A 27844-nucleotide genomic window follows, 5' to 3' on the forward strand; every position below is an offset into this window, starting at 1 on the left:
GCTCCATTTTTCGTTCTCAAGATTGCTTTGGCTATTTGGGGTCTTTTGTGTTTCCATACAAATTGTGACATTTTTTGTTCTAGTTCTGTAAAAAATGCCAGTGGTAGTAGATGTACTTTTCAGTGAAAAATTTAGGTTTTGCTTTTGCTTTAAGAAGCCCAGAGAGGTACACTGGAGGGTGGAGCTATTTTCTGCAGCTGGCTCTACGCACTTTTCTTCAGAAGCTGGGCTTGTATAGCTGCGAGGTCACCCTCTAGGAGCAGCGCTCCTTGGGCACTTAGGGCAGACCCACCCCGTCACCACGAGCTCCTTCACGCTGCTCTGCAGAGCGATGCAGGAGACACTGGCGCCTCACACACTACTGGGATGAATGGCTGCATCTGGTCAGTTGTGTGTGTGTGTGTGTGTGTGTGTGTGTCTATTAAAACCTTCCACAACAAGAAATAAATTGCTTCTTCCCTTCCTTCCTCTCTCATTGTCTATGACATTCCAGAACCAGAATCTCAACACTCAGGACTTGTGGGTTTAGAAAGGTAATTTAAAACAAACAAACAAACAAAATTGAAATAATCATAGATTCATAGGAGGTTGCGAAGAAATGTACAGGAGGTCCTGTGACCCCTCCCCCAGCCTCCCCCAGTGGTAACATCTGGCATAACTACAGCACAATATCAAAACCAGGAAATAGACATTGGTACAATCCACAGAGCTCATTCAGATTTCACCAGTTTTATAAGCACTAACGTGTGTGCATGTGGCTTCATATAACCACCACTGCACTCAAGAGACAGAACTGTTCCATCACCACAAGACTCCCTTTCCCCTTTTATGGCCACCATCCCTTCTGCCCAGTCCCTAACCCTACCCTTGGCAACCACTAATGTGTTGTTCTTCATCTCTATAATTTTGTTTTTTCAAGAATGTTATAAATGGGATCATAGAGTATAGCCTTTTGAGACTGGCTTTTTTTCACTCACCATAATCCCCTTGAGATCCATCCAAGCTGCTGCCTGTTAGAAAGGTCATTTTTTTTTATAGTCAGGCTATAGTTTATTACAGCAAAGGGATAAAAAGCAGGATCAATAAAGGAAAAAGGTACATCAGGCAGAAGCTGGAGGATACCAGGTGTAAGCTTCCAAGAGTCCTCTCCCAAGTGGAGTCACACAGGACATACTAAATCCCCCAGCAATGAACTGCAGAAACACATGAAAAATGTTTTCTTCCAGGGAAGTTTGCTGCCTAAGAGTCCAGGGTTTTTATTGGGGTAACTGCAGTGCTGACTGCAGTTACTGAAACTTCAGACCCCTCAGAAGGAAAGCAGGTGTTCACCATAAATCACATTTTTTACACAAACTATCCACACAAGCTGGTATAATGTGGTTCAAGACCTCAAGCATGCACAGTGCCCTAATCAGTTAGCAGCATAGGGAATATTCTAAGACCTCAGTTCCTAGGAGCCAGCCAAAGCCTAGTCATACAAGTAGGCCCTTCTGAGAATGTACAAGATTTGAGTAACTCAAGGCTGCTGGGTTAATTATTTACTTCACAGATAGGTATCAAATTATCGTGAATTTAATGTAGTATATATACATATATGATAAAGCAGTACATTATAAAATACATACATTAAATTATAATTAAATGTAAATAAATATATCATAAATGTTATAGGACATATCATACATATGATAAGCAGTACATTAAATGCAAGGTGTTATTATTATTACAAATGAGTAATGAGGGCTAGAGCTGTCCTAGGGTGTGACTGAGCAGAGTAGTAATGGACATTTGCAAGGCAACTCCTCAGAGCACTGAATGGGAGGCTGTGAAAAAAATCCCACTGAAGAGTTTTTCTCTCTGATAGAGATAATTTTGTCACTAGAACCATTTTGTCCCTCTCCAGTTTGACACCGTACATTCTTATCATCATTAGCTACGTATTTCTTGGGGAGGCATGCACAAGCTAAATTGTTCCACCACCCACGATGGAGTTTTGGCAAGGATGTGACCTTCCAAGGAAGGTGCAGAATTGAGCCTCTGGAAAAAGGCATAGACAGGTGCTTCCTAACAAACCCTGAGCAAGGCTCAGTAAAAGACTGTGATTAATAATGTGATGGCTAATACCAACAGTGAATTTGAGTCTGAACTGAAGTGAGATGAATTTATGTGAACCTGAATACTCGCTGGAATATCATTTTGAGCTAAATACTGGACTAGATGCCCAGCCAAACCCTGATCTTTTTTTTTTCCAAAAAAAATGTGCTCTCTAAGGATGAAGAAAAAGACTGTGGAAATGAAACTTGGGCACTATGCATTAGAATGATTTCCTTGTGTAGAGGGGGAGGAGGAGGGTCATCCTGAGGAGGCACACTTACTCATGCCTAAAACTGCCAAAAGCATTTACCAAGGGATAGTCTGTATTATCTGAACCCAGTTGGTGGTGGCAGCCAGTAGACTGGAGAACAACTTGGGGGAGGGTGGATCTTACAGATGGACAACAAGCCTCCTGATGGAGCTTTGGTGAGAGAGTGCATGTTAGAGTATTTTAGCTGCTGTCAGGCTCCTCCCCTGCTTTATACCTGCGTAGCTGCTGTAGTTTCCCCCACCAACTGCTCAAGAGCGGGACCTGAGGCAGTTGCCCTTATTCTGCATATAAGATAAAACCAGCTCATCTGTATTGCTGGTATATTCTTAGAAAGGTCATTTTTGATGATGATAAAATGATACCTTTAACCAGAGTACCACCAAGGAGCTCCCTGTTTGGTGATTTTCCGCTTTTTTACTATCCACCAACAAAGGAAACCTTGTGTCCTTTGTGTGGAAAGAGTATCAGTAATTCCAAATATGCAAAATTTCCCTAACACCCTCATAGATAGGACAGTATTCTATGATGGTAAACAAAAGATAAGTTTGTAAATTCAGATGTGGTCTATTGACCTCAGATCCAAAGTTTCAGGAAGGAAAAAAAGATTTCCTCATCCTGTTGAAGTGTGCACACTGCCAAGACACTGGTTCTGTTTCTTGGGTCTCCACTGATTCTTTAAGTGATCGGTAGAGAAGTACTTTGGGCTTCTCTAAAGGTTTCCCTTTATCCAGAGCCATGATGGCCATTTTGCCCATGGACTCCAAATTGCCCCCCAGAAGACGGATCTCAATTCTGCTGCCCTTGAGGGAGGATCTCTTTTATGAAAACCTGCTTCTCTGGAGAACTCTGAGAAATGGTAATTTCTGAACATCCCCTCTCACTGACCACATTTCCATTATAGTCATTGTGAGGTTGGTTATGTTTCAAAGATGCAGGAATGAAACCAGAAGTTATATGAAAGCTATGTTTTTTAGAATAAACCAAATGTGTGTAAAAACTGTCCCAAAGCCTTGAGACAAGAGTGACTGACAGTGTGGGATGACAATAATGACCCTCACAACATAGCACTTCTGTTTGCTAAGGACTTTCAACACCTTGTGACACTGGCCCTTATCCGCTGCTGGGAGAGGCAGGAAGGGGTCATGGCCCCATTCTCTCCAGAAAGCACCTGACAAAGACCTGTGAGTTAATGACCAGGGTGATATGCCTGGTGTGTAGGACTCCTCACTTGACTGTGCTACAGTCCCCGATGCTCATTCAGAGGAGCCACACATACACATGTGCAGGGCCAGGAGACAAAGGTTTCCCATTGTTTCTTTGAATTAAAAAAAAAAAATTAGTTGCCATGAATTTGTAAAGCTTGAGGGAAGATCTTCTCAAGTGAATGAACACAGACTGCAATGCACGCTGCTCAGAATGCCCTCCCCAGCTTTCCCACCAATGCCTAGAACAGAGCCAGGCACAAAATACATTCTCAATGAATGTCTACTGAATGGCTGAATGAGACATGCTAGCAAAACTAAGACTCAGTCTAGACCCACTCCTTATTATAACACAGCTCACAGAAGCCCACTGGTATTGTGCGTGGAAAAAAACATGGAGCAAAGTTTGAAATGGGCCAGTTTCTACCATACTGCTTTAGTGTATGTCCTGCTGGAGATCTTGTCACACAATTGAAGGACAGACTAACAGGGTAACACCACAGTGTACACCTGTCTGGTAAGACCTGCTGGGCAGGGACAGGACCCTGGAGACAGAAGACCCTCTCTGCCATCCCCCCAAATCCTGGCCCTAAAACACAGAGACTGGAGGAGCAATGCAAGGAGGGAGTTTCTGAAAACCCCATTTACATCAGTCCCTCCTGGGAGAAATGAAATGAAAGAGGCAGACAGATAATGTGGGACAAAAAAGGACGATAAAAGGGAGAGATCTGTATATTCTACGGTCAGAGTAAACACGTTTATTATAAATTAGATAAGTTTTGTTTTAAAAGAAGGGAAGACTAGGAAAGAATTAACAGTGTGCCATTTAAAAGACTTAATGTGATCACCAATGCTAAATGAAAGAGGCATGTTTCCTGCCTAAGGAGATAATGAAAGGCTACATAATCTAATATGATATGGCAGTAGCCTGGCAGGGCCTAATACCACCCACCCTTTAGGGCATTCTGTCTATTCAGCAAAGAATGGGTGAACGTCTTGTCCTGAGTAGTCTGTTCTAAAGCACAGAAGCAACTCAGTTCACTTGGTGAAGTCAGCAAAACCCTTATTCCCAAACCTGACAATGCAAACTGAGAAAAAACTGGTGTCTCTTAGGCGTATAACTGCAAAATTCTAAATAAAACACTAGCAAATAGAACTTAACAGTATGCTAAAGGTTTACTACCCCATGGTTAAGGTAAATTTATCCTGCAATAGGCTACTAGACGATCAATTAATTGGACATAGGTCATGACAACAGGGCAAAGGGGAAAATTAAAAGCAAAGGATACAACACCTCAACAACTGAAGAATGGATGTTAAGTAAAATCTACCTTCCCAATTCCTAAGATGAGTTCTGGTAAACAAGGTTAGAAGGCCGCTTCCTTAACATGACAGGGAATATCTACTCTAAACCAACAGCCAACACCATACCTAACAGGGAAGTGTTCCATTTAAACCTGGAAATGAAACAAGATTGGCTGTTGCCAGTATTCTTTAACATTACATACGGTTTTCTAAGCAGTATATTAAAGAAAGTAAACAGACACAAGGGCATTACTATCAGAAAGGAGAAAACTTCACCTTATTTGCTGATCACAGACTCCTGGAAAATCCAAGAGGATTCTACCCCTTAAATGAAGGAGGAGAGATTGGTAGGGAATCTGGTTAGAAAATAAGGAAGTAAATTAATATTAAAAATTATATGCCAGACATTACCAGTCAAAAATTATTAAAAAAAAAGATTCCAGTCACAATAACAAAAATAAAATGAAATGAGGCAAGATAAAATATTGAGAATAATCTTAAGAAATGTGTGGGACCTACATGAAGAAAATTACAAAAGTTGCCCAGGCATGAGGGAAGTCTTGAATGTATGGAGAGACAGATCATGTTTTGGGATGGAAGCCTAGATGCAGTAAAAATGTCAAACTTTCTCAAGTTAATTCTAGGTTTAACCAAATCTCAATCAAAATCTCAAGGAGATTTTGGGAGAACTTAACAGAACTATGCCAGAGTTCTACTGAGAAGAATAAACAGGTGAGAAGAGCTAAAATAATTATGAAAAAGAAATGAATGCTACTTCTCAGAGGCCCCCAGATAAAAGCATGATGTAAACACAGCATCCCTAGGCTGCCTGTCTTCTGCAAGCTCCTTTGAAACATCCGCAGAAGTCACAGGAGACCTCTGAACACAAGGTCTGGAGGACGGGGCCCAGAATAACCATCAAGTCCTCCTGCATAGCACCTTATCACTTCATTCCCATTTCCACAGAGAGGTCCCAAGTGCAGATGCCAAATGCTGGACCCCACGGCTGAGGACATCTGAGTCCTGAATAATGCTCAACAAGAGGCTGGAGCACATGCTGGTCAGTAGTAATTGGTCAAGCAAGGCCTCCCCACCTACCTGCCCAGAGCTCCGAGGTTATGAGAGGGGCCATGGGAGCAGCCATCACCATCAGGGCGCAGAGAGCATCCTCAAACTCAGGGCTGTGGAGAACAACTCTCTGAGAAGCTTGCTGAGGAACAGAAAAGAACAGCAATGTAAGAACACTGCGGTGTACAAGATAAGGCAGGGTAAGAAAGGCCAGGAATGCATGTGAAATCCAGAGACACAAACAGGCAGGAAGAAACCCTCTTCAACATCATTTTTGCTCTGGGCAAAGAACTTTCCCCATTTAATTACAGTATTAAAAATAGCTGGAGCAGCAACAGCAGATATATTACTATTTGTCTTTTTGGCCGTGCTGCACGGCTTGCAGGATTTTAGTTTCCCGGACCAGGGATCGAACCTGTGCCCCCTGCAATGGAAGCACAGAGCCCTAACCACTGGACCGCCAGGGAATTCCCGAGCAGATATATTACTGTTGACTGAGCATTTAACCACGCCCGCGGTCTGATGCTAACTCATTCGGTTTTTACTACCCTTTGAGGGCAGTATTGTTACCCCATTTGACAGATAAAGCAGCTAAGAGTTAGAGAGGGAGAGTCATCTGTCCTTGGGTACATGGTTAACCAAGAGATGGAGACCAGATTAGAATCCAGGTCGGTCCTAATTCTTAACCACTCAGCTATGCTTCCTATGTGCACAGACCAATGGGAAATACAGAGACTTGCTCAAAGGTTCTGCAATGTGGAACCTCCAGGACAGGGGTCCTCTTGCGCCCCTCAGGGAGCTCAGGGTTCCCCATTCTTCAACAGTTCCTGCAAACACTCAGTGTCTTCCTGAGGTGTGGCTAATCAGTTAACTCAGTCACACCCATTCACTTTACGGGGCACCTACTATACACCAGACTTCGGAGATAAAATGTCCAGAAAGGCATAGTCTCTGCCCTCAAGGAGCTGCAGGCCACCTCACCACGTGACTGGAAGCCACGCTCCCTCCTCGGTTACCAGCAAATGAGCACAGACGGGCCACTTACCAAGAGGGCATTGCTGAGTCCCATCAGTTGAGAAATCGCAGAATTCAGGGAGAAGTCCTCTGTGAAATGGGCAGTCACCTATTGGTAAAAAGTTGAATTATTCACTGGTCAAATTTCCTTTAAGCTTTCCATAAAAAAACTAAATTATCCAAAAAATGTGAAACTAAATGCATGCAATAAAAGATATTTATAAATGTATTCACTATCTCAAATAGTCACTTTAATGTTTCATCAGCACAAAGATTTTTAAAATCATAGTCAATGTTGTGGGCTTCCCTGGTGGCTCAGTGGTTGAGAATCTGCCTGCCAATGCAGGGGACACGGGTTCGTGCCTCAGTCCGGGAAGATCCCACATGCTGCGGAGCGGCTAGGCCTGTAAGCCATGGCTGCTGAGCCTGCGCGTCCGGGGCCTGTGCTCCGCAACGGGAGAGGCCACAACAGTGAGAGGCCCGTGTACCGCAAAAAAAAAAAAAAAAAAAAAAAAGTCAATGTTGTTTCCACCACTCAAGACTGTTACTCTTCCCCCATATTTGGGACAGTGTTGGTTTCCATAGTAGGTGCCTAAGAAAACACTGATCATTACCTGAAAAGGAGGCAGGACCCATTTGATGAGCAAACATCAAAACGACAGTAAACAGGAGATGGGGTAAAGAATGTCACCTCTCCACGGTTACCTGACTTCAATTCACAGTGAAGATTATTGGTATACGGGATAAGGTTAGTTTTACATTTTCAAATACGGAGTCAACACAAGAACACAAATACGATTTGTCAGGTTTTCCTGTTGGTGTACTTTTCAATTTTGACCATGGGCAAAGATATAGAAAAATAACACATCCTTAAGATGTCAAGAGTTTCCAACTTGTTGAAATAACCCAATTCCATTATCTGACAGAAGAGAAGAATTTGCCAAATCTAAAGAGAAAATATGGGGTATGAAAACGATCATTCAGGCATCACTCAGATCACTAAATTCAATTCGTGAGCTCTGTTTCTCTACACTATAGTAGAGAGGATGAAAATGAAGCTGAAGAAATGTCAATAAATGAGACCATGCTGGACCCAGGGCCACTGCAGGTCATACAAGCCAGAGGAAAAGCCCTGCTCCTTCAATGTAATCAGTTGCCAGAGTCCAGGGAAGTGACCTTGGCTAACTTTCTAAGTTTGAATCAGCACAACTTAAAAAAAAAAAAAATTCAGCCTAAGGAGAATTTGGGGTATCTGATACCCATTAAAAAAGGGCTTCAGATTTCCTAAGGGCCTTCTTTCAAAGATATATGACATTTTTTCACAAAGTTCTTAAAAAAGGTGAATGTCATGGTATTATAGCAGACTTCTAGATGAACAATTTAAAGGGATGCTATGAATGAAGAATCTTTTAAAATGATTTAGACAATAATATACTATTCTCGGGGCTTCCCTGGTGGCGCAGTGGTTAAGAATCCACCTGCCAGTGCAGGGGACACGGGTTCATGCCCCGGTCCAGGAAGATCCCACATGCCGCGGAGCGGCTAGGCCCGTGAGCCACAACTACTGAGCCTGCGTGTCTGGAGCCTGTGCTCCGCAATGGGAGAGGCTGCGACAGTGAGAGGCCCACACACCGTGATGAAGAGCGGCCCCCGCTCGCCGCAACTGGAGAAAGCCCACGCACAGAAACGAAGACCCAACACAGCCAAAAATAAATAAATAAATTTATATATATATATATATATATATATATATATATATATAATATACTATTCTCTAAGAAGATAAAGTGAACAATTATTTTACCTGTAAAATTTAACCCACAATAACTCACGTGAACATTGTGTAACAAAGTACCTGAGTGGGAAATTACCCGCTATTCTTAGTATCAGGGAACTCTCTGCTCATTCCTCACTGGTTGTGTGACTTTCATAAGACATTTAACCTCTCTGTGTCTCAGCTCTGCCCACAGACAGGATGATGAGGAGGCTAAAGAAGAGAGTCTTTTCAAGCCCCTTTCAACTCTAAAATTCTGTTTCTGTTTTTATAACATATACAGTGTGTCATCAGTATGATATTAAATTTGGTTCTCTACCTGGATGTGTTAAATATGGAAACATGGGAAGTGGGCAGCTTCTTGAGATCCGGGATGGATAAATGGGAGCCACCATTAGTGGGAGCCATTTCCTGAGAGCATCTCTGTTCATGACAACGTTTGCACTGTTGCTCCACCTTGGTGAAATACCCAAAGCAGTAAGATCAATTAATCAAGGCAAGTGGGCCACCATAATAAGAAAGGAGGAAGACCCAGAGTGCCCACCCCAAGGCAGGGTGAGCCACACAGATGACGAGGGCTCAGATACAGAATCAACCAGTGTCCCCTGGAAGGTTTCTGACCTGAGAGATGATGGAGTTCTTGTACTCCCACAGCTTCCTGCCCTCGGCTTTCTCCTCGTTACTCAACAGCTGAGGCCTGGGAACCTTCCCAGAAACCCTGGCCTCGATAAATCGAGTTGCCAAGGACCAGAGACGCTGCTGCCATCTCAGCACCCCAGGGAGAGCGTCGGCTGAGTGTAATGTCAATGAATGAGAGAGAGAAAGAGAGACATGTGAGAATGATTGGTTTGGTTACACCTAAGTGACAAAGCACCTGTGAATGGAGAGACACTTCATTGTGCCCGGTGGATCTCTCCAAGGGCACGGAGAAGAGTCCTTCCTGGCTTCCAGTGTCTGGGAACTCAGACCAGGACTGACTCTATCATTTTTTAGAGCCCCAGATATTCAGAGTACAGGACGGCAGGGCTACACAAAGGGTTTCCGCCATCTGTCACTGGCCCACAACGAGCTTAGAAGCTTGGGCCAGGATGTGCATCAGGGCACTGCCTCCTTGGTTAAGAAAGCTTGCTGTGACAAAAGTGTCCTCGGAACTAACAGTGTGCTTGGAGACAGGGTTGACTTACACTGGTGCGGGTGCCCCATCTCACGTGGACAGGTAACATGCAGAGGCGGCAGTGGTCCACAGACCACACTCTGAGCTGCAGCGCTGCGCAGCCTGAGGTGTTTTAACACAACCCCTGTCCTCGCCAGATCTGTGTGTATCACATATTTCAGATGTGTTAATCATATCAGCTGTTCATCTGATCTGGAGAAGTTGAACAGCTTCACCTGGTGGCCCTGGGTCACACGGCTAACCACATTAGGGCCAGTTCAGGTCTTTTACACTTTAGCCACTGGACTAGACATTCTCAAGCGTGGATGCACAGCAGGATCTTCTGGAAGGCTTGTTAGAAACAAATTCCTGGAGCTGGTCCCACAGGGAGGGCTGGGGAGCCAGAACCTGGGCCTGAGTGTCCCCAGGGATGCTAGTGCCAGGACTGGCATCTGTGACCACTGCTCCAGACCACACTTCTCACTAGAAATGGTGTGTTGAACTGAACGGTGATTCCAGGCACCTGATTTCTTTTTCCCATAACACTTGGATAAGACCACATGAAGGAAAACTGCATTACTGATTACTGTTGGACAGCTTATTCTAGGATATCCAGATACCTGAGATTATTTTACCTCACACCATTTTAGGTCTAAACAACTATGGAGGGACGAATCTCCCCTGCGGGGGGCCTCTGAAGGCTACTGTGAGTGACTGAAGAGGTCACAGGTAACATCCGGACCAGGCCCCATGCGGGGTTTTCTGGACTGGTGAGAGGCAATGACACCATTCTAGAAAAAACCTTTCAGGTTAGACCAAAAGGGGACTGGCCTCTGTGGACCACAGTGAGGCCAGGAGTACCACAAACGCCAGTCTGGCTCAAGGAAACGTTTTCAAAGTGGGATCCTCGTAGAACCTACATGAGAACACCACAGACTCATTGAAGGCAGGCTGCGGGGCCCTGCCCTGGGGGCTGGGTCAGCAGGGTTGTGGTGAGGACTGGGAGTCTGCAGTCACAGCGAGCTCCCCCAAAGGTTTGAGGCTCATTACATCCGAGAAAACTGGCCTAGGAATGGCACAGGATGTTGGGCAAGTTGCTACTTGCTTCACAGAACTGATTCCTAGAACCCTACTATTGACTCAGCAAAGACATTTCCTTCCTTGAATTACTTCGGCACTGAGGCGGATCACGGACGAGGCAGGCTGGGAAGAGGAAGGTGACTTACTCTTTACATCCCACAAGATATCCTTCTCAGAAGGGGCGGCGAAAAGGATGTAGAGCCGGATGGTGTCAATGCCGTACTGCTCCACGACGTCCTCGGGGTCCACGCCATTGTGCTTGGATTTGCTCATCTTCTCCCAAGTCACCTCCAACTTCTCCCTCGTGTTTGCATGAACAGGAACAGAACCTAGACACCAGAAAATTGCATCGGTAGGTGATGTGTGATGCCGAATTGGTTCTGTAACAGTATATTCGATGAGAAAATACTGGGCGAGCAATTATAAGTGTCAATTTAAAGAATTCCACTAATTTATTTAACATGACTCGTTCTCTCCCTCTAGACGTCATAAAAATGTTTTTGTTTTCAAATAAATGAGGCCCACCTCCCATAACAAATCTTCCTTTTTCTCAATCACAAAACAAGACAAAGTAATTTCCCTTTTGTAAAAAAAAGTAAATTACTTATATACAAAAAGGAAAGTGAAAAAGGATAAGGAAGACTCGCATATTGCTCTTTTCTTTATGGATTCAGGGTCTCCTTTGGAAACTGGCAGATGACCAGTCAGGGTCTCGGAGCAGCAAAGCACCTGAGAGGTCACTTCACCTGGGGGCTAGGTCCCCCGTCCGTGTTGAAGTCACCAGAACATGATCTTGCACCATCGAGGCCCATGCATGGAGTTAGCTCGCTGGGCTCACAGTAAACGTGGTGTCCCGTTGTGGAGCCCCGTTCTTTGTCTCCTCCCCACCCACACACCATCGGTCCAGATGGTGCTGATGGAGGAGGCCCTTCCATGGCCATTGTTTGGATGAGGTGACCTTGCTGCCAAGCTCCAGTGGCTGGGACCAGGAAGGACATCTGAGAAGGCTAGGCCCCCTTCTCAGGAATTGGAACTAAGAGACAGAAACTCTGTCTCAATGCTGTTGGGCACTGGAACCGGAAGGTCCTAAGGAGCTGGGGCAAGACGTGGCTCTGCGGCTGCCAAAGGTCATTTTGTAAACTGAAATTAGGGAGAGCAGAATCCAAGCCTGGAAGAGGAAGGAGAACATGGCAGAAGAACAGAGAGGAGCAGGAAGAGGAACTGGAGGCTCAAGAAAGACAGAGGAGAGAGGAGGGGCCCGGCGGCTTCCTACGTGTTGTACTTCCTGCAGCTGGGTTTGGGCGATGTCCCTACATCCCTGTGCGAAACCTGCCTTTGCGTGGATTTCTGCTCCTTCCAGCTAAATATTCCCTCTAACAGCAACCAAACTCACTCCCCAAGGGACCAGCGTATATACCTACAAGCCAACCCCATACTTCGTGAGAGGCACACCCACTAAGTGACAGATGCCCGCCCTTGCTGATCCACGTCCATATTCTCCCCCTGGGGGCAAGTCTGCGTGGGAAGGGAAAAGATGCTCACAACAATGCTTGACCCCATGACATCAGAGCAAAGGGAGACTGAAGTCCTGGAAGATGTTTTATCCAAGCTGTGGTGAGGATCAGGGAACCACTGCCCCCTCTACCCAACACCCCCCGTCCAGGCTGCAGCAAGCCTTTATAACACTGTTGTGAAAATTAGGAAAAAGGCATCTTTCTGGGCAGAGAAGTTGAGAAGTTAGAAAAAGGTGCCCTCTATTGGCGGATGTGGCCCTGAGGTGTATAGTTGGGTGAGTGGCTGGATCTCGGGCCCTGTTCACCCCCTCAGCCGGCTGCCTTTGTACATTGCACAAACTGCACAGTCATATGTAGCAGCCCTGCCCACGACACAGAGAGCCCTTCACCAACAGCTAAAAGTTACGTGTCCCCTGGATTTAGCTCCTTTTCCTCTGGCAAGTGTTGGAGAAACACTGCCAATTTCTGCTTCTCCAGCTTCTTTTTCTCCCAAGGACCATGGTGACCCTTCCAAACTCTGAGGAATTACTGCTTTAACTAGGTATCCCATTGCCTCCTTCCACCTAAACCTTCTCTCTAGTGTTTGGCTTGGGAGGCTGCCTACCATTTAAGGGGTTGTTGGGTTTACCTGATTTCATCCATTAAGCATGAGTTACTCTAAATTTAATGGCCAGAGTTTCTCACAGCCACCTCCCAATTTTCTGACATGTCATTTATTTGTATGCTGGGTGCACATGATACATCCTCATCATACCACTGAGAGATCTTTGAGGATGAGTGAAAACACAGGGTGGAAGGAAAAGGCTCGGGAAAGCTGGGAGAAGGGGAAGTCCAGGGGGTCAGGGGGAGGAATTCCACCAGGGGGCCCAAGTAGAGTGGTGGCCCCTGACGTTCTGAAATGCCCCTCTAGACCACGTGGGGAGATGTGCCGAGAATGCCCCAGTCTTACAAGAATGTCTCTTGGGTCTGGGGGCTCTGTCCCTGAGATGGGCTGTCAAACACAGGCTAGGACAGGAGGTGATGCCAGAGTTGACTCCATGTTATATACAAAAGAAAACACTTCCAGAAACTGAACTGACACTTGAGCTGGATGGGATGGGGCTGAGGGGCAGCCAGCCTCAGCCTCAGAGGGTGCCAGCCCAGAGCCAGCTGAGGCTTTGAGACCATGAGGCTAAAGGGTCACTTTCCTGGATTCCTGCCCAGCCAAGGCCTGGCAGCGTTCGCCTGCTTGCTTTTCTGTGAGCACCTGGATGGGACTAGATGGGCCATTCTTACCTGTGAGATCTACTTCCTCTCGCTGTAGATACTGTCCAGATGGTAGGCGGAATGTCTGCCCCTTGACAAGGCCTTGGGCCAGCAGTTTATGAAAAGGCTCTCTGAGGAAAGATAACAGAAAAAGGAAACTGGTGGGGCAGGGATTCAAAGCATCCAGAAAACAGCAGTACAAACCTTACCAGCTGATGAGTAGAGATAACTGCCCTGCGTGAAAACAGGCTGACCAATGCCACTTGTAAATCCAACTTGAACAAATGGCTCCTTACAAATAAGTGATAAGGAAATTAAGTCAAATCAGAAGAAATTAACTACTTTCCAATGTGGCAAAGTAGAAAGAACACCAGGCCTCACATCTGGAAGGCCTGGATCTGAATCTCTGTTCTGCTTCTCAAAGACTTTTATGAGGGGCTTCCCTGGTGGCACAGTAGTTGAGAGTCCACCTGCCGATGCAGGGGACACGGGTTCATGCCCCGGTCTGGGAAGATTCCCACATGCCGCGGAGCGGCTAGGCCGCTGAGCCATGGCCGCTGAGCCTGCGCGTCCGAAGCCTGTGCTCCCCAACGGGAGAGGCCACAACCGTGAGAGGCCCGCGTACCGCAAAAAAAAAAAAAAAAAGACTTTTATGAGCCAAGGCAAGTCACTTACTCTGACCATCAGTCTGCTCCTCTGTAAAATGGCGATTTTAAAAACCTGCCTCAAAGGGTTGTTGGGAGAATTAAATGAAATGACTGCATGAAAATACTTGTAAATTTTAAAGGTCTGTACAAATGTCAGTTACGCTGAGCCCGGAGTAAGGAAGGGCTCAGGAGGGCACAGGTTTACGTTGGGGTTTTACCCGTGAAGATTACTCTTTCCTTAACTTTTATACAGTGCCTGCTTACATTCTTTTTAAAATTTTTAAATCATACAAATTATATATGAATATGCCCTTTCTGTTCAAATTCAAACACCCCTGCCCCCGCCTTCCCAGGCCTATTCCGCTCTGATGAGGCAGTTACTATCAGTCCATACAGATCTATTTCCTTTTTTCTTTTTTTTTTTTTTTGGCAGGAATTGAACCCGGGGGCCCCAGCAGTGAAAGCACCGAGTCCTAACCAGTGGACGGCCAGGGAATTCCCCAGATCTATTTCATTTTTAAACATCTATCAAGCATTTTACATATGGGTGGATTACAATTTATCTATAGTGCCTATTTTTTTTAATAGTGCCTATTTTTTAAAAAGCTGTTCTGGTTGCATCCTTACTGGCTGAATAATGAATTATAGATGTTTTCTCTTAAGAGGACAAGAAGGGGTTGACCCTCCTACTGAAATTACTTTGTTTCAGATTTGAAACTGTTACTCAGTTTTGAAGCACGTGAGCAAAAGCTCTTCCAAACTCAAAGTATTTGTGGAAACCTCTGCTGAGAGCATGTGCCTGTATTTCACTCTTACAAAGCAGCAGGTAGGAACGTCTGAATGAGCGGACAGATTGATGTTCTCCACCAATATCACCCCCAGCATGACGAGCCTATCGATGTACAAACCCTCGGGTGCTTCAAGCTCACTTACATGGAATGGCTTTTATTTAGAGGCTCAAAAACCCAATAACCTCAGAGGCCAAGCCAACCACAAACCTAGCTCTAGAGATGGAGGTAGAGGGCACTGTCTTTGTTAATTTAACAGGATCTCATTTCACGCTCAAGGCTCATGTAGATGAACCCTGATACAGGGTAAGGCCTCTGGACAGGCCTCTGATTTGTACACTGTGCAGCCCTTGTCACAGCAGCTGTGTGGATAGAGGCAGCTTAAAGGAAACTTTCTAGTGGATTCAGAGGGACAGAGTGGAACAAAGAGGCTGACTGGGAAAAAGATGAAGGTCAGCTAGAAAAGAAGGACTCCTGGCCTTCGTATTTTAAAATCTTGTTATGAGTGTGTGTATGTATGCATGTGTGCATGTGTTGAGTTTGGTGGTATGTGTGTGTGGGGGGGTATTTTCCAACGTGGAAAAGACCCATATATTTGACATCAAATGGAAATGTAACACGTATTTTTGAAGCCTCATTCAAATTATTCAGTGTCACAGGGCCCATCCAGCATGGTACCGTGTTAATTTGGAAGAAATTTCACATGTGCATACACATAAAAATAGTCACCCCATTGTTCCGGCTCTAAGATGTATCTTAATAATAAGCTCTTTTGAGTCATAAAACTGCCTTCCTTCCACCTCCAAGAAATTCCACCAGCAATGTCACCATTGGCAGAATGACATCCTTTTGTGCCACAACCCAGCAAGATTCCCAGAAAATGTTAGTGATGGAAAGATATGAAAAATGATTTAAAAATACAATGCACTTGGATCTCATAATGCATTTTAATACAGAAGCACCTTGAAGGGGGAGCAATGGTGTCTGGGGTCCCTGTTTCTCAGGAACACTGGCATAGACACCGCAGGAACCTTGTGTCCTCAGGCCACATGAGCTGTATCCAGGGTAGGTTGGGGTTTTGATGCCTGAGGACCCAGATCTGCATTTTCCTCAGGAAGCTCAGGGAATTGTACCCACGGACCAAGCATGCAGTTCTCTCTACCATCAGCCCCATCTACCTTCCTGGCCTCCCCTCTCACATCTAAATGTCCCTACTCCTCACAGAGGTCACACTGACACTTGGCCATTCCCAGAATGTGCCGTGCTTCCTAGGATTAAGCAGGAATGCCCACCTCAGCCTGGGTTCCTGGGGAAACCTGGACCCAACCTTTACCACTGAGCTCAGGCATCCCCTTCTCTGGTGGCTGTCCCTGTACCCTGCACACAGTCCCCTTCACGCAGCTCCGAACCCTCCTTTGTGCCCTGCTATGTCCAGCACACCCTGCTGTGAAGAGCATGACCAGGTTGCACTGTGATTACAACATAAATACCCGCCCGCCCCCCGCCCTACCCCCACAGTGGCAAGGAGCATTCTCTTGTCCTTCCCTCTATCCCCAGCGCTTAGCACTGTACTCAACAGACGACAGGCTCTTTAAACATGTTCAAAACATGGATGGATGGATGAACCAATGCGAATGAACAGACGGATGGCGGGATGGAAGGAGGAAGACACGGGATGTTTGGGGCTGCCAGCTCCTGAAGCCATCTTTGCCTTCCATCCAGTTTGAGGTGGCACCTGGATTTTAACCTCATTACAGAAACAATACAACACAGTTTTAAAACAGAAGGAGAAAAACGTATGGCTACGTTTCATTGGGCAGATGAAGAAACTGGTTACAAAGCAAACTGCACAAGGTTCTACACAGAAGGGATGCCTCCCCAACCCCCAGTGGTGCCTTCACTGGCCATCAGTGGCTCGACAGGGCTGATTTCTCACACGCCCAGGATGCACGTTTTTGAGCACTAGCTTATCTTTCAAGAATCTTCCTCAAATAATTTTACATGCTGCTGCCTAACACAAAAGAGACAGACTGCAACCTTGTCCCTGCTGTGCTCAGTGGCAGGAGGATGAATTTGCCGTTACCGTCTTAGGCTCTAGTGTCCCTGTACCAGTTTTTGAGGTTTTTCCTCTCTTTTCTCACTTCGAGTACATGGCTTTGGTCACTCTTAAGAGAAAGAAAAAAGATGTCTTTGGGATGGAAGGAGGTAGGGAATAATCAGGATCCCAAAGATAAAGACCAGTAGGATGATCAAAATCAGTAGCATTAAGCCTCCAGAAGGGGCGGGGTCAGAAACAAAGAGCTTGCTCTCCAGTCTTGCAGGTTATCAAGTGGCACAATGCTGCCCCCTTCTGGGAATGGACAGAACTGCAACCTGCTGGAATCTTGACCCTAACTCCAGCCTTTCCACCTACGGCTGCACTCCTCAGGCCTCATCTTTTACAACTCTCTCTTTTTTAAAAGTAAACTTTTAAATGAGGTAAAGCACACATACTGAAAAGCATATAATTCCTACGGGTAAAACCTGAGGAATTTTCACAACATAAACACACCTGTGTAACCAGTACCCAGGTCAAAGATCAGAATGTGACCTACTTTCTGAAGGCCCCCTCCTCCCACTTCCAGGCAACATCATCTCCCCACCATGGGCACCACCAGCCTGGCTGCTAACACCATAGATCGGTTCTGCCTGTTTCAAAACCACTTCTAAGCCTTTCAGAATGAGGGATCTCAGGGGAGCGTCCACACTGGAGGCCTTCCCCAGAATGGCAGGCGTACCATTCTCACACAGCAGCACACCCAAAACAAGGCCTGCCAGTTAAATGAATAAATCTTAATTTCCAAAAGTAAGCAACAACACAACTTGACAGCTGAGGCTCATCTGGGCTACCTTCTTCTCCCAGGGCTGAAGCACTGCAGGATGGCTGGAAGTGTCATCTAGTACAGGGATGGCAAGACTGCCCCAGTGCCCCTCCCACCCCATCACTGATCCACGGCAGCACTTCCTGGTGGACTCAGGCTGAGGCTCAGAATTCTTGGTATCACGTCCTCAGAAAGCAGAGTTACCCTGTGAAATCTATCATTTATTTATTCGGCAGGCATTTATTGAGCGCTGACTATGATTCCGGCGCTGACCCAGGCATCAGGGATGTCATGGTGGGCAAATCAATCCCTACCCTCAGGGAGCCAGCCTGTCTGCTATCACTGAACCAAACCAATGCCTGACCACTCTCAGAGCTGGGAAGGAGGAACAGAGAGTCCAGTCAGATCTGAAGATCAACTCCTGCCACATCAAGTCCAAACTGCCGGCTTGGCCATCGGACTTCTAGCCCTCCCTTTTCAATTCCTTTGCTCTTTCTACATGTTGCCCATATGCGCGTCCATGTCCTCACTCACACACTGTTCCCTGAAGTGCTATCAAAACTGCCCATTTGTCAAAACTCTACTCCCCCTTCCAGGCTTGACTCAAGTGCCACCTCCACTGTGAAGGCATCTCAGGCCCTCCTGGTCAGAACTAGTTGCTCTTTCCTCGGTGTGTCCAGTGTTGTGCCTGTGACGGCATTGGGCGGATATTACATGTCACTGTGTATTCAGGTGAGTTGCGTTGCTGCCTGTCGTCCTCCTGAGAGGGAGGAGGAGGAGGAGGAAGAGAAGGAGCCGTGAAGACCCCTCCCAGCGCCCAGTTCATAGTAGATGCTCAATTAATGTAACTGGTTTGAAATGAATGAATAAATAAATCTGCCAGCAGCAGAGGCGGGGACAATGTGGAGGGGACAAGAGATGAAGGAAGAAAGGGGATGAAGAGTGGGCACTGGACGCTATGGCTTCCAAGTGGGGCCAGAACCTTTTTGCAGAGAGAGGCACCCTCAGAGATTTCAAACTCTTTCTATTTCAAGCCGTTGGGAAGATCAGCAGGGAATGAGAGTGGGAGAGAGAGAGAAATTCCACAGTGGGGAGGGGCCTGGATTCCAGGCCCTGGAATCCCATTCCAGGTCCCGGAATCCTGCTCACTCCCCAGTGATTCTCCGTCCACTCTTCCAGGGCCAAAGGGCTCTGGGAAGCTGGTTCTTATTCCATCCATCCTCAGGTGTAGTTTAGCCCAGAATGAGGAGTCACATTTGTATTTGAGCGACAAGTGGGTACAGAGCCCTCTGAAATTAATCAAAGAGCTTACAGTAAAATGGGTGGCCCAAGACATGCTCATAAATCGCCACCACCACAAGGAGGAGGCATGAAGTGTGATATAGAGAAGCACGGTACATGGGAATGGGGGACAAGGGGACATCAAGGGCCCTGCTAGACTTGGAGCCTAGTCCTGCTGGAGCAGAGATGACACCACATTGCCAGGTTCATTATTCAGATTCATAACAATGTAACTAATGTATTTCCCATTTGTTCATTCATTCATTCAACAAATGGTACCTGGGAACAAACTTGTATAAACAAACAAGTTATTCACACATCATAATGACTGTGTATAGCAGAGAGCTTTATAAGATAGTGAAGAGTGAATGTTTTTAAAGTCTGGGAACAACATCTCCACTGGGTTAAGATGATGGCCACGCCTGGGCACCCAAGCTTCTACTTTCCTCCATTTGAAGGTAAAAGGAGGTATTCCAGCAAGGTCCGGAGTGCAAACGGCACTTTCTCTTGTAGGTGGCGCCCTCCTCCACTTTGGGTGGGTCACGCTGCTGGTGCCCGCAAGGGACAAACATAACCAGGCCATGTACCTGGGTCCCAGACCCCTCCGAAGGAGCCCGGGGACACCTGTCCAGCCAGGCCACGTCCCAGGGACCCACCCACCATCTCCCTGGTCACTGCTCCGGCCCACTCTAGGTCCTGGGCCTTTCTCAACAGCCCTCCTCCAAGCTTCCCTCTGAAGGGAAAACTGGACAAATACACAAACCGGGGAACAGGGGGGTGGACAGTATTAATGCACTTTCACCTTGTTTGAATTTTGTTAAACATGCATTTGTCCTTCTGTGATATTTATTTACTTATTTATTTAGTTAGTTAGCTAGTTATTTTTCAAGAGAAGGATTTATTATTACTGGCAGCAAGTAAGGATAACACCGGGGATCTTTCCCAAAGCAGCGTCTCCCTGAACAGCAAAACTGGGAAGTTTTAAGCTAAGGGTACATGCATATTCATGACTTCTGTGATTTTTAAAATAAATTAAAAACAAGAAAAAGAAAAAGTGAAAAGTCTGCAACTGTAAACCACCAATGGCTTCTGACTCTGAAGCCATTAAAGGTGGAGGCGTTCTGCAGGGCATCTGCTTTGAGGAAGGCCTAGATGATGGTTTCACTTTCATGAATACAAATCTGTGCTCTTTGCTGAGCCAGCTTTCTTCTCACTCCTTCAATACCACCCCTAGAGATGGATTACCTTTGTTTGTACCGCAGCACAGCTATATGCGATCAGAATGATGAAAAGGGACGGAATTTTCACTGTTTCCTTGATAGTTTGGACTGCACTAATTCAGAAATTACAATGAATACCTGCTGGTCATTGAAAGCCACCTTTGTTCAAGTAAGGAAAGAAGGAAGGAAGGTGGGGTGGGTGTGAGGAAGGGAGGGAGGGAGGAAGGTCACCAATTTTTAGGATTAACAAGGAATTTCAGAACATAGGCTGTTTTAAGCACCCTTGTAAAACTCACTGCATAAAGGAATGCATTAACCAAGATGGGCTAAAAGAATCTCAGGATCCATCAGAGCCCTAACTAGTCACTGCAGATGACATTTCCCTACTTAAGAAGACATGGAGAGCCTGCTACCCACTCTCCTGCCTGGTCAGGCGGCTACTATAGATCTGAAAAGAAGAAAACAGAAAGCCATGGATCTCTGAAAATAGTTTCTAACTGGGATTTTTCAGACTAAGTTCACCTTGCTCTTCATCCCTGCCCTGAGTCTAGGACCATCATGTTCACATAATTAGCCCATTTCGAAGTATCAAGACATGGCTCATCTTAAAATATCATGGTTTCCATTTCCTAGCAGCTAGCCAGGGGCATGGAAGGAAGCCTTAGCATTACGGCGAGACTCAAGTAAGGCTTTTCTTTTCTTCCTTTGCCTTTTCCCAATAGCTCCATTTCTGGTGTGATCAGAAAAAGTTCCCCGGACCATGGATGGGGGCCTGCTGAGCTCTCAATGGTCAGCAGGTGGCTGTTAGCACGGGAGAAGCAGCTTCCGACGCCACCCCACTCTTTGTTGTTTGCGAACTGCAGGGAGAAAGTCGATTCAGGGAATTTAGTGTCTGAGTTGTATGAAAGAGCAAGAACAAAAACTGACAAGATTCTGCGTTACAGCTGTCTCTCACAGAGGGGGAGAAGAGGCTTCCTGACCCCAGTTCAGTGGAGATGAGCAGAGACACGTACCCCCACCGAGCGTGCCCCTCTGTGCCTTCCAGCATCCTGGTGACGAGCAGCCAAGGCTGGTGCCAACCTCACACTCACAAGTCACACTGGCAGGCTCAGTGCACTTCCCCGCTTCAGAATATAAACTGTAAACGACTTCGCTTTATTTTCTGTTATAAAGTTACATAATCATTGTATAACATCGGGAAAATAATCCATTAAAAAATAATAAAATCTGGGGCTTCCCTGGTGGCGCAGTGGTTGAGAGTCCGCCTGCCGATGCAGGGGACGCGGGTTCGTGCCCCGGTCCGGGAGGATCCCACATGCCGCGGAGCGGCTGGGCCCGTGAGCCATGGCCTCTGAGCCTGAGCGTCCGGAGCCTGTGCTCCGCAACGGGAGAGGCCACAACAGTGAGAGGCCCGCGTACCGCAAAAAAAAAAAAAAAAAAAATCATCAATAAGCTCATCATCCAGAGAAAAATAGTGTTAGCATGCTGACATAATTTTTTCTAGTCTTTTCTCTTGCTTTGTGTATGTGTATTGGTATGTGTGTACATATAAAGACAGAGATAATCAAACTATCTACAATTTTCTATCTTGCTTTTTTCACTTCTCATTACTTCAGATGTATTTCTCCATGTTATTCAACATTCTTTGTAATATAATTTTAAAGAGTTGTACAAGAATCCTCCATACAGATGGGGTATACTTTGCCCTTTCTCAGCATTTTGGGGCATTTAGGTTCGGGGTATTTAGCTACTTGAAGTAATACTTACAGGAACACTTTGCTGTATAAGTTTGCATTTCTGATTATTTCTTTAGGATAGATTTCTAGAAGGGCAAATAGTGTCCAAAAGTGTGACTATTTTTGAAGCTCTCACTATATACTGCCAAAATGCTTTTCATGAAGCCTGTTCGCAATTGTCTTGTAGTATATGAGAGAGCTGCTCTCATTGGGAGGCTATATGGAAAACAGTACCTCACTGAGGTTTATTTTGTATTCCTTTTACTGCCAGTGAGATAAACATTTTATAGTATGTTTATTGATCACTTGTATTTCTCCTTTTGCAAATTTCCTGTTGACATCAATTCCAACTTAATCATTAACCTGGTGCTTCAGACACACAGTAAAGGCACTCGCTGTCCCATGTGATGGCATACCCAACCCAGAGGCCAGTTTCTTATAAAGGGTAAAGAGACCTTCTGAAAGTTCAAACTGCAGACCTGAATGTACAAGTGATGAAAGAAAGGGCCAGGGCTCTTTTAGGAACTAGGAAGATTATTAAATCCACATAAACTTTTACTTTTATATTGATATTTGAAGACATTTAACCAGAATCATAGAGTGAAAAGGGTGCTCAGAGGTGACTGAATCCCTAACCTATGAGGCCACTGAGAACCAAAGGGGTTAGGTCTCTTGTCCACACCGCTAATTACAGGCCCACGTGATCACAGGACAGAGGTTTTTTCGGACTCGCAATCCAGAGCTACTACTTGAGACAGTGGCCACGTGGCTGAGAAATGAAAACAAAAGTGGAACAGTTGTAGTCTTAAATCCCTCCTGAAATGACAACGCTAATCAAAAAGAATACAGAAATGGACATGAAATTCCAATTTATACACATTTCAGGAAAAATAGCTAATAAACAGAGAGAAATACACACATGGTTGACAGGTTTCAAAATTTCCTCCTAGGCCAGCTTGATAAAATTGTTTGGAGGCTTTAAAATATGTTTAATCAGAGAGTTCTGAACTACTCATCATAGAAAGTAGATGATTTCCATTTCATCTGAGGCCAAGTGGTTTACCAAAACACCTCTGATAGACAGGTAACACTCAGAAATAGTTTTCAGAGGCTATTGTTGCCCTGATGTAATTTAACAGGAGTAATTCTGACAACTGTGCTGAGAAACAGAAATAAGATGATTTTCTGCACCTTCTTCAAAAAGTCAGCCTTCTAAGTACTTAAAATAAATCTCCCTCTTTTTGGGGGGTGGGAGGGCATGGAATAGAACGTACCATCTTGTGAAGAATTAAAAAAATATATTGCCTAGGTATATTTCCATTTATACCATACAGCTGTCCCTTAAAGTTGATGGTAGGGCAAATACCAGGTGGCCCTCGAGGCTTTGCAAATTAGAAATTTATCTGAACAGAAACAAGTCACATCCAAAACTGTATTTTAAATTATGTCGGAATGCTACAAGCATTTTCCCTCCTTGACTATGGTTTTAAAACACTGTAAAGAAATCAGAAAAGTAGCCAGGGCCTGTCCTACATCTTAAATTAGTGAGCCGTTGAATAATTTATTTACTCATTCATTACTTCTACAAATAATTGTTCCAAAGCTGAGAAATGTGCCCTACTGTTAAGGAGCCAGAAGCCATTTATGGTCTTTGTTTCTAGACCTACATGAGAAGGAAATATTTCTCATGTTGTATTTGGTCTTTGACCTTAACCTCTCTCTATCCAAGTCTCCCTATCCCAAGAAGAACATTTCCTTTGAACAACATAAACTTTTATCTGTTTATATCAAGGGGTTAAACTCAACTTATTTAAACAAATATTCACTGAGAATATATAATGTCCATGAGACTGTGATAGTAACAGAACACAGTTTCCATCCTCCAGGGTAATCTTTAGCTAGTGAGGTAAAGAAGTTTCCATAGAGAAAATGCAAGGCAGAATGGTAAATTCTATAATCCAAGTTACAAACATTTTAACTATAGTCAGCCCTCTTTATCTGTGGGTTCCACACTCGTGGATTCAACAAACCGTAGATCAAAAATATTCGAAAAAAAGAAAAATTCCAGAAAGTTCCCAAAAGCAAAACTTGAATTTGGTGCACCCAGGCAACTATTTACATTAGGTATTATAAGTTATCTAGAAATGACTTAAAACATTCAGGAGAATGAGTGTAAGTTATATGCAAATATTACACAATTTGGTATGAAGGATTTGAGCATCCTCAGATTTTGGTATCTTCAGGTGTCCTGGGACTAATCCCCTATGGATACCAAGGGATGACTGTAATTTATTTCTCTGAAGATTAACACTGTTAATGTGTTTAGTGTCCTTCTGATGCAGATGGGTTAATTTTTACACATGAAGGTCTCTGGGACTAGTGAGAAGAAATTATTTTAAGCATTTAATTTATATCCTAAATTAGTTTTCTGTAGACTTCTAATCCATGTATGCATGCACAGAATGAGGGAGCAGGTCTGAGCATGGGGTGAAAAGGGAGGGAGCTTTCAAGGTACTTCATTTTAATGAAACTGGATTTTAGTCTGCATTACAGAGGTTCTAAAAGTAATATATTTTTTAAGGATCAAAAATTTAAAAATACATATCCTTTGACCCAGCATTCTCCAGTGTCAGGACTTGAACCTACAGATATGATCCCAAATGCCTGCTAAGAATATACATAAAGAGCATCATTGGACTTTTTTTTTTTAATAGCAATTAGAAAATTAGGTGACTGCTTAAATAAATTATGGTATATCCATATGACAGAATACTATGCATAAATTGTAAATGCTGATGTAGAACGACAACTGAGATATATTATATCAAAAACGCAAAAGGCATATATATATATAATATATGTAACATTTTAAAGTGAGTATATCAGGGGCTTCCCTGGTGGCGCAGTGGTTGGGAGTCCGCCTGTCGATGCGGGGGACGCGGGTTCGTGCCCCAGTCCAGGAGGATCCCGCATGCTGCGGAGCGGCTGCCCCCCATCCCCAAAAAAAGAGTATATCAATAGAAATATGGAGATATACAAAATATTTTTCTGGAAGAAATCAAAAGACACTTAACAGGTTGAGGAGATGGGTAGAGGGTGGGATGCAGGGAGGGAGATTTCAATGTTCACTTTCTGTGCTGTTAAATTTTTAAATTTTAACCTTAGACGTATTACTTTTTCATTACTTAATTTTTTTTTTTTAAAGAAGATGTTGGGGGTAGGAGTTTATTAATTAATTTATTTTTCCTGAGAAATGTGCCCTACTGTTAAGGAGCCAGAAGCCATTTATGGTCTTTGTTTCTAGACCTACATGAGAAGGAAATATTTCTCATGTTGTATTTGGTCTTTGACCTTAACCTCTCTCTATCCAAGTCTCCCTATCCCAAGAAGAACATTTCCTTTGAACAACATAAACTTTTATCTGTTTATATCAAGGGGTTAAACTCAACTTATTTAAACAAATATTCACTGAGAATATATAATGTCCATGAGACTGTGATAGTAACAGAACACAGTTTCCATCCTCCAGGGTATCCTGGAGGATTTCTTTTTTTCTTTTTTGTTTTTTATATATTTATTTATTTATGGCTGTGTTGGGTTTTCGTTTCTGTGCGAGGGCTTTCTCTAGTTGCGGCAAGCGGGGGCCACTCTTCATCGCGGTGCGCGGGCCTCTCACCATCGCGGCCTCCCCCGTTGCTGAGCACAGGCTACAGACGCGCAGGCTCAGCAGTTGTGGTCCACGGGCCCAGCCGCTCCGCGGCACGCGGGATCCTCCCAGACCAGGGCTCGAACCCGCGTCCCCCGCATTAGCAGGCAGACTCTCAACCACTGCACCACCAGGGAAGCCCTACTTAACTTTTTAATTGTTAACAATATCAGGGGCTTCCCTGGTGGCGCAGTGGTTGGGAGTCCGCCTGTCGATGCGGGGGACGCGGGTTCGTGCCCCAGTCCAGGAGGATCCCGCATGCTGCGGAGCGGCTGCCCCCCATCCCCAAAAAAAGAGTATATCAATAGAAATATGGAGATATACAAAATATTTTTCTGGAAGAAATCAAAAGACACTTAACAGGTTGAGGAGATGGGTAGAGGGTGGGATGCAGGGAGGGAGATTTCAATGTTCACTTTCTGTGCTGTTAAATTTTTAAATTTTAACCTTAGACGTATTACTTTTTCATTACTTAATTTTTTTTTTTTAAAGAAGATGTTGGGGGTAGGAGTTTATTAATTAATTTATTTTTCCTGAGAAATGTGCCCTACTGTTAAGGAGCCAGAAGCCATTTATGGTCTTTGTTTCTAGACCTACATGAGAAGGAAATATTTCTCATGTTGTATTTGGTCTTTGACCTTAACCTCTCTCTATCCAAGTCTCCCTATCCCAAGAAGAACATTTCCTTTGAACAACATAAACTTTTATCTGTTTATATCAAGGGGTTAAACTCAACTTATTTAAACAAATATTCACTGAGAATATATAATGTCCATGAGACTGTGATAGTAACAGAACACAGTTTCCATCCTCCAGGGTATCCTGGAGGATTTCTTTTTTTCTTTTTTGTTTTTTATATATTTATTTATTTATGGCTGTGTTGGGTTTTCGTTTCTGTGCGAGGGCTTTCTCTAGTTGCGGCAAGCGGGGGCCACTCTTCATCGCGGTGCGCGGGCCTCTCACCATCGCGGCCTCCCCCGTTGCTGAGCACAGGCTACAGACGCGCAGGCTCAGCAGTTGTGGTCCACGGGCCCAGCCGCTCCGCGGCACGCGGGATCCTCCCAGACCAGGGCTCGAACCCGCGTCCCCCGCATTAGCAGGCAGACTCTCAACCACTGCACCACCAGGGAAGCCCTACTTAACTTTTTAATTGTTAACATGAAGTTATCTGGACAAGGAGATAACCAGATTTTTTCCCCCCTTTTCTTCTCTGCAATTAAAAAATATTCTAAAGGTTGTTGTATTAAAAAAACAAAACACAGCAAAAACTGAAAAAAAATCCCAGGAACTATGCTCCAGGCAGTATGGAAGACAAGAGAACCTGAATCATTGTCCTGATGAAAAACAAGTGAAAAGGTCAGATAAGATATAAAACGTGTATAAAATGTTTTAAATGTGTTATTGAGCTGGCAAAATCTAAGAAATGAGGTTGAAATAAACGTATTTTTAGATAAATAATAACAGATGGACCTTCACTAAAAAACATAAGAGATATATTTCAGTATAAGGGAGTGTATATATTTCAGATAAAAGGGAAATGATTTCAGATGTTAAAGTCAGAGAGGCAAGAAGGAAGAGTGAGAAAAGATATTAGTAAGTATGTTGATCCAATGCAATTACAGTTGAACTCCCAATAGATAATCTCTGTGGAATTTGACAAGCTAAATCTGAAATTTATATGGAAGAACAAAGGTCCAATTACAGTCAAGATACTCCTAAAGAAAAAGAACAAAGTAGGAGGACTCCCCTTACTGGATACTGAGACTTGTAAAATTAAAATAACAATGCCAGGGCTTCGCTGGTGGCGCAGTGGTTGAGAGTCCACCTGCCGATGCAGGGGATACGGGTTCGAGCCCCGGTCCGGGAGGATCCCACATGCCGCGTA

At 44.6% G+C, this 27844-nt stretch overlaps 1 protein-coding gene across 12 annotated transcripts in view; it reads right to left on the reverse strand.

The window, feature by feature from the left end:
• The window catches only part of LARS2 (leucyl-tRNA synthetase 2, mitochondrial), a 175632-nt gene that overhangs the window by 22622 nt on the left and 125166 nt on the right, over positions 1–27844 (reverse strand). For 11 of the 12 annotated variants that reach the window (XR_008615644.1, XR_008615643.1, XR_008615638.1 and 8 more), the window contains 5 exons: positions 13751–13851; positions 11108–11290; positions 9350–9519; positions 6986–7063; positions 5971–6082 (listed from right to left, as the gene is read on the reverse strand). Coding sequence is in view for 3 of the 12 variants with exons in the window: in XM_024123821.3 (XP_023979589.1) it covers positions 5971–6082; positions 6986–7063; positions 9350–9519; positions 11108–11290; positions 13751–13851 (644 nt within the window). In the remaining 9 variants the exon portion in view is untranslated. Of the gene's footprint in view, positions 1–4366; positions 5229–5970; positions 6083–6985; positions 7064–9349; positions 9520–11107; positions 11291–13750; positions 13852–27844 lie in introns of those variants that run through there. The other variant, XM_028478538.2, reaches the window with a different exon arrangement.

This window comes from Physeter macrocephalus, chromosome 18 (genome assembly GCF_002837175.3).
Source record: "Physeter macrocephalus isolate SW-GA chromosome 18, ASM283717v5, whole genome shotgun sequence".
NCBI classification, from domain to species: domain Eukaryota; kingdom Metazoa; phylum Chordata; class Mammalia; order Artiodactyla; family Physeteridae; genus Physeter; species Physeter macrocephalus.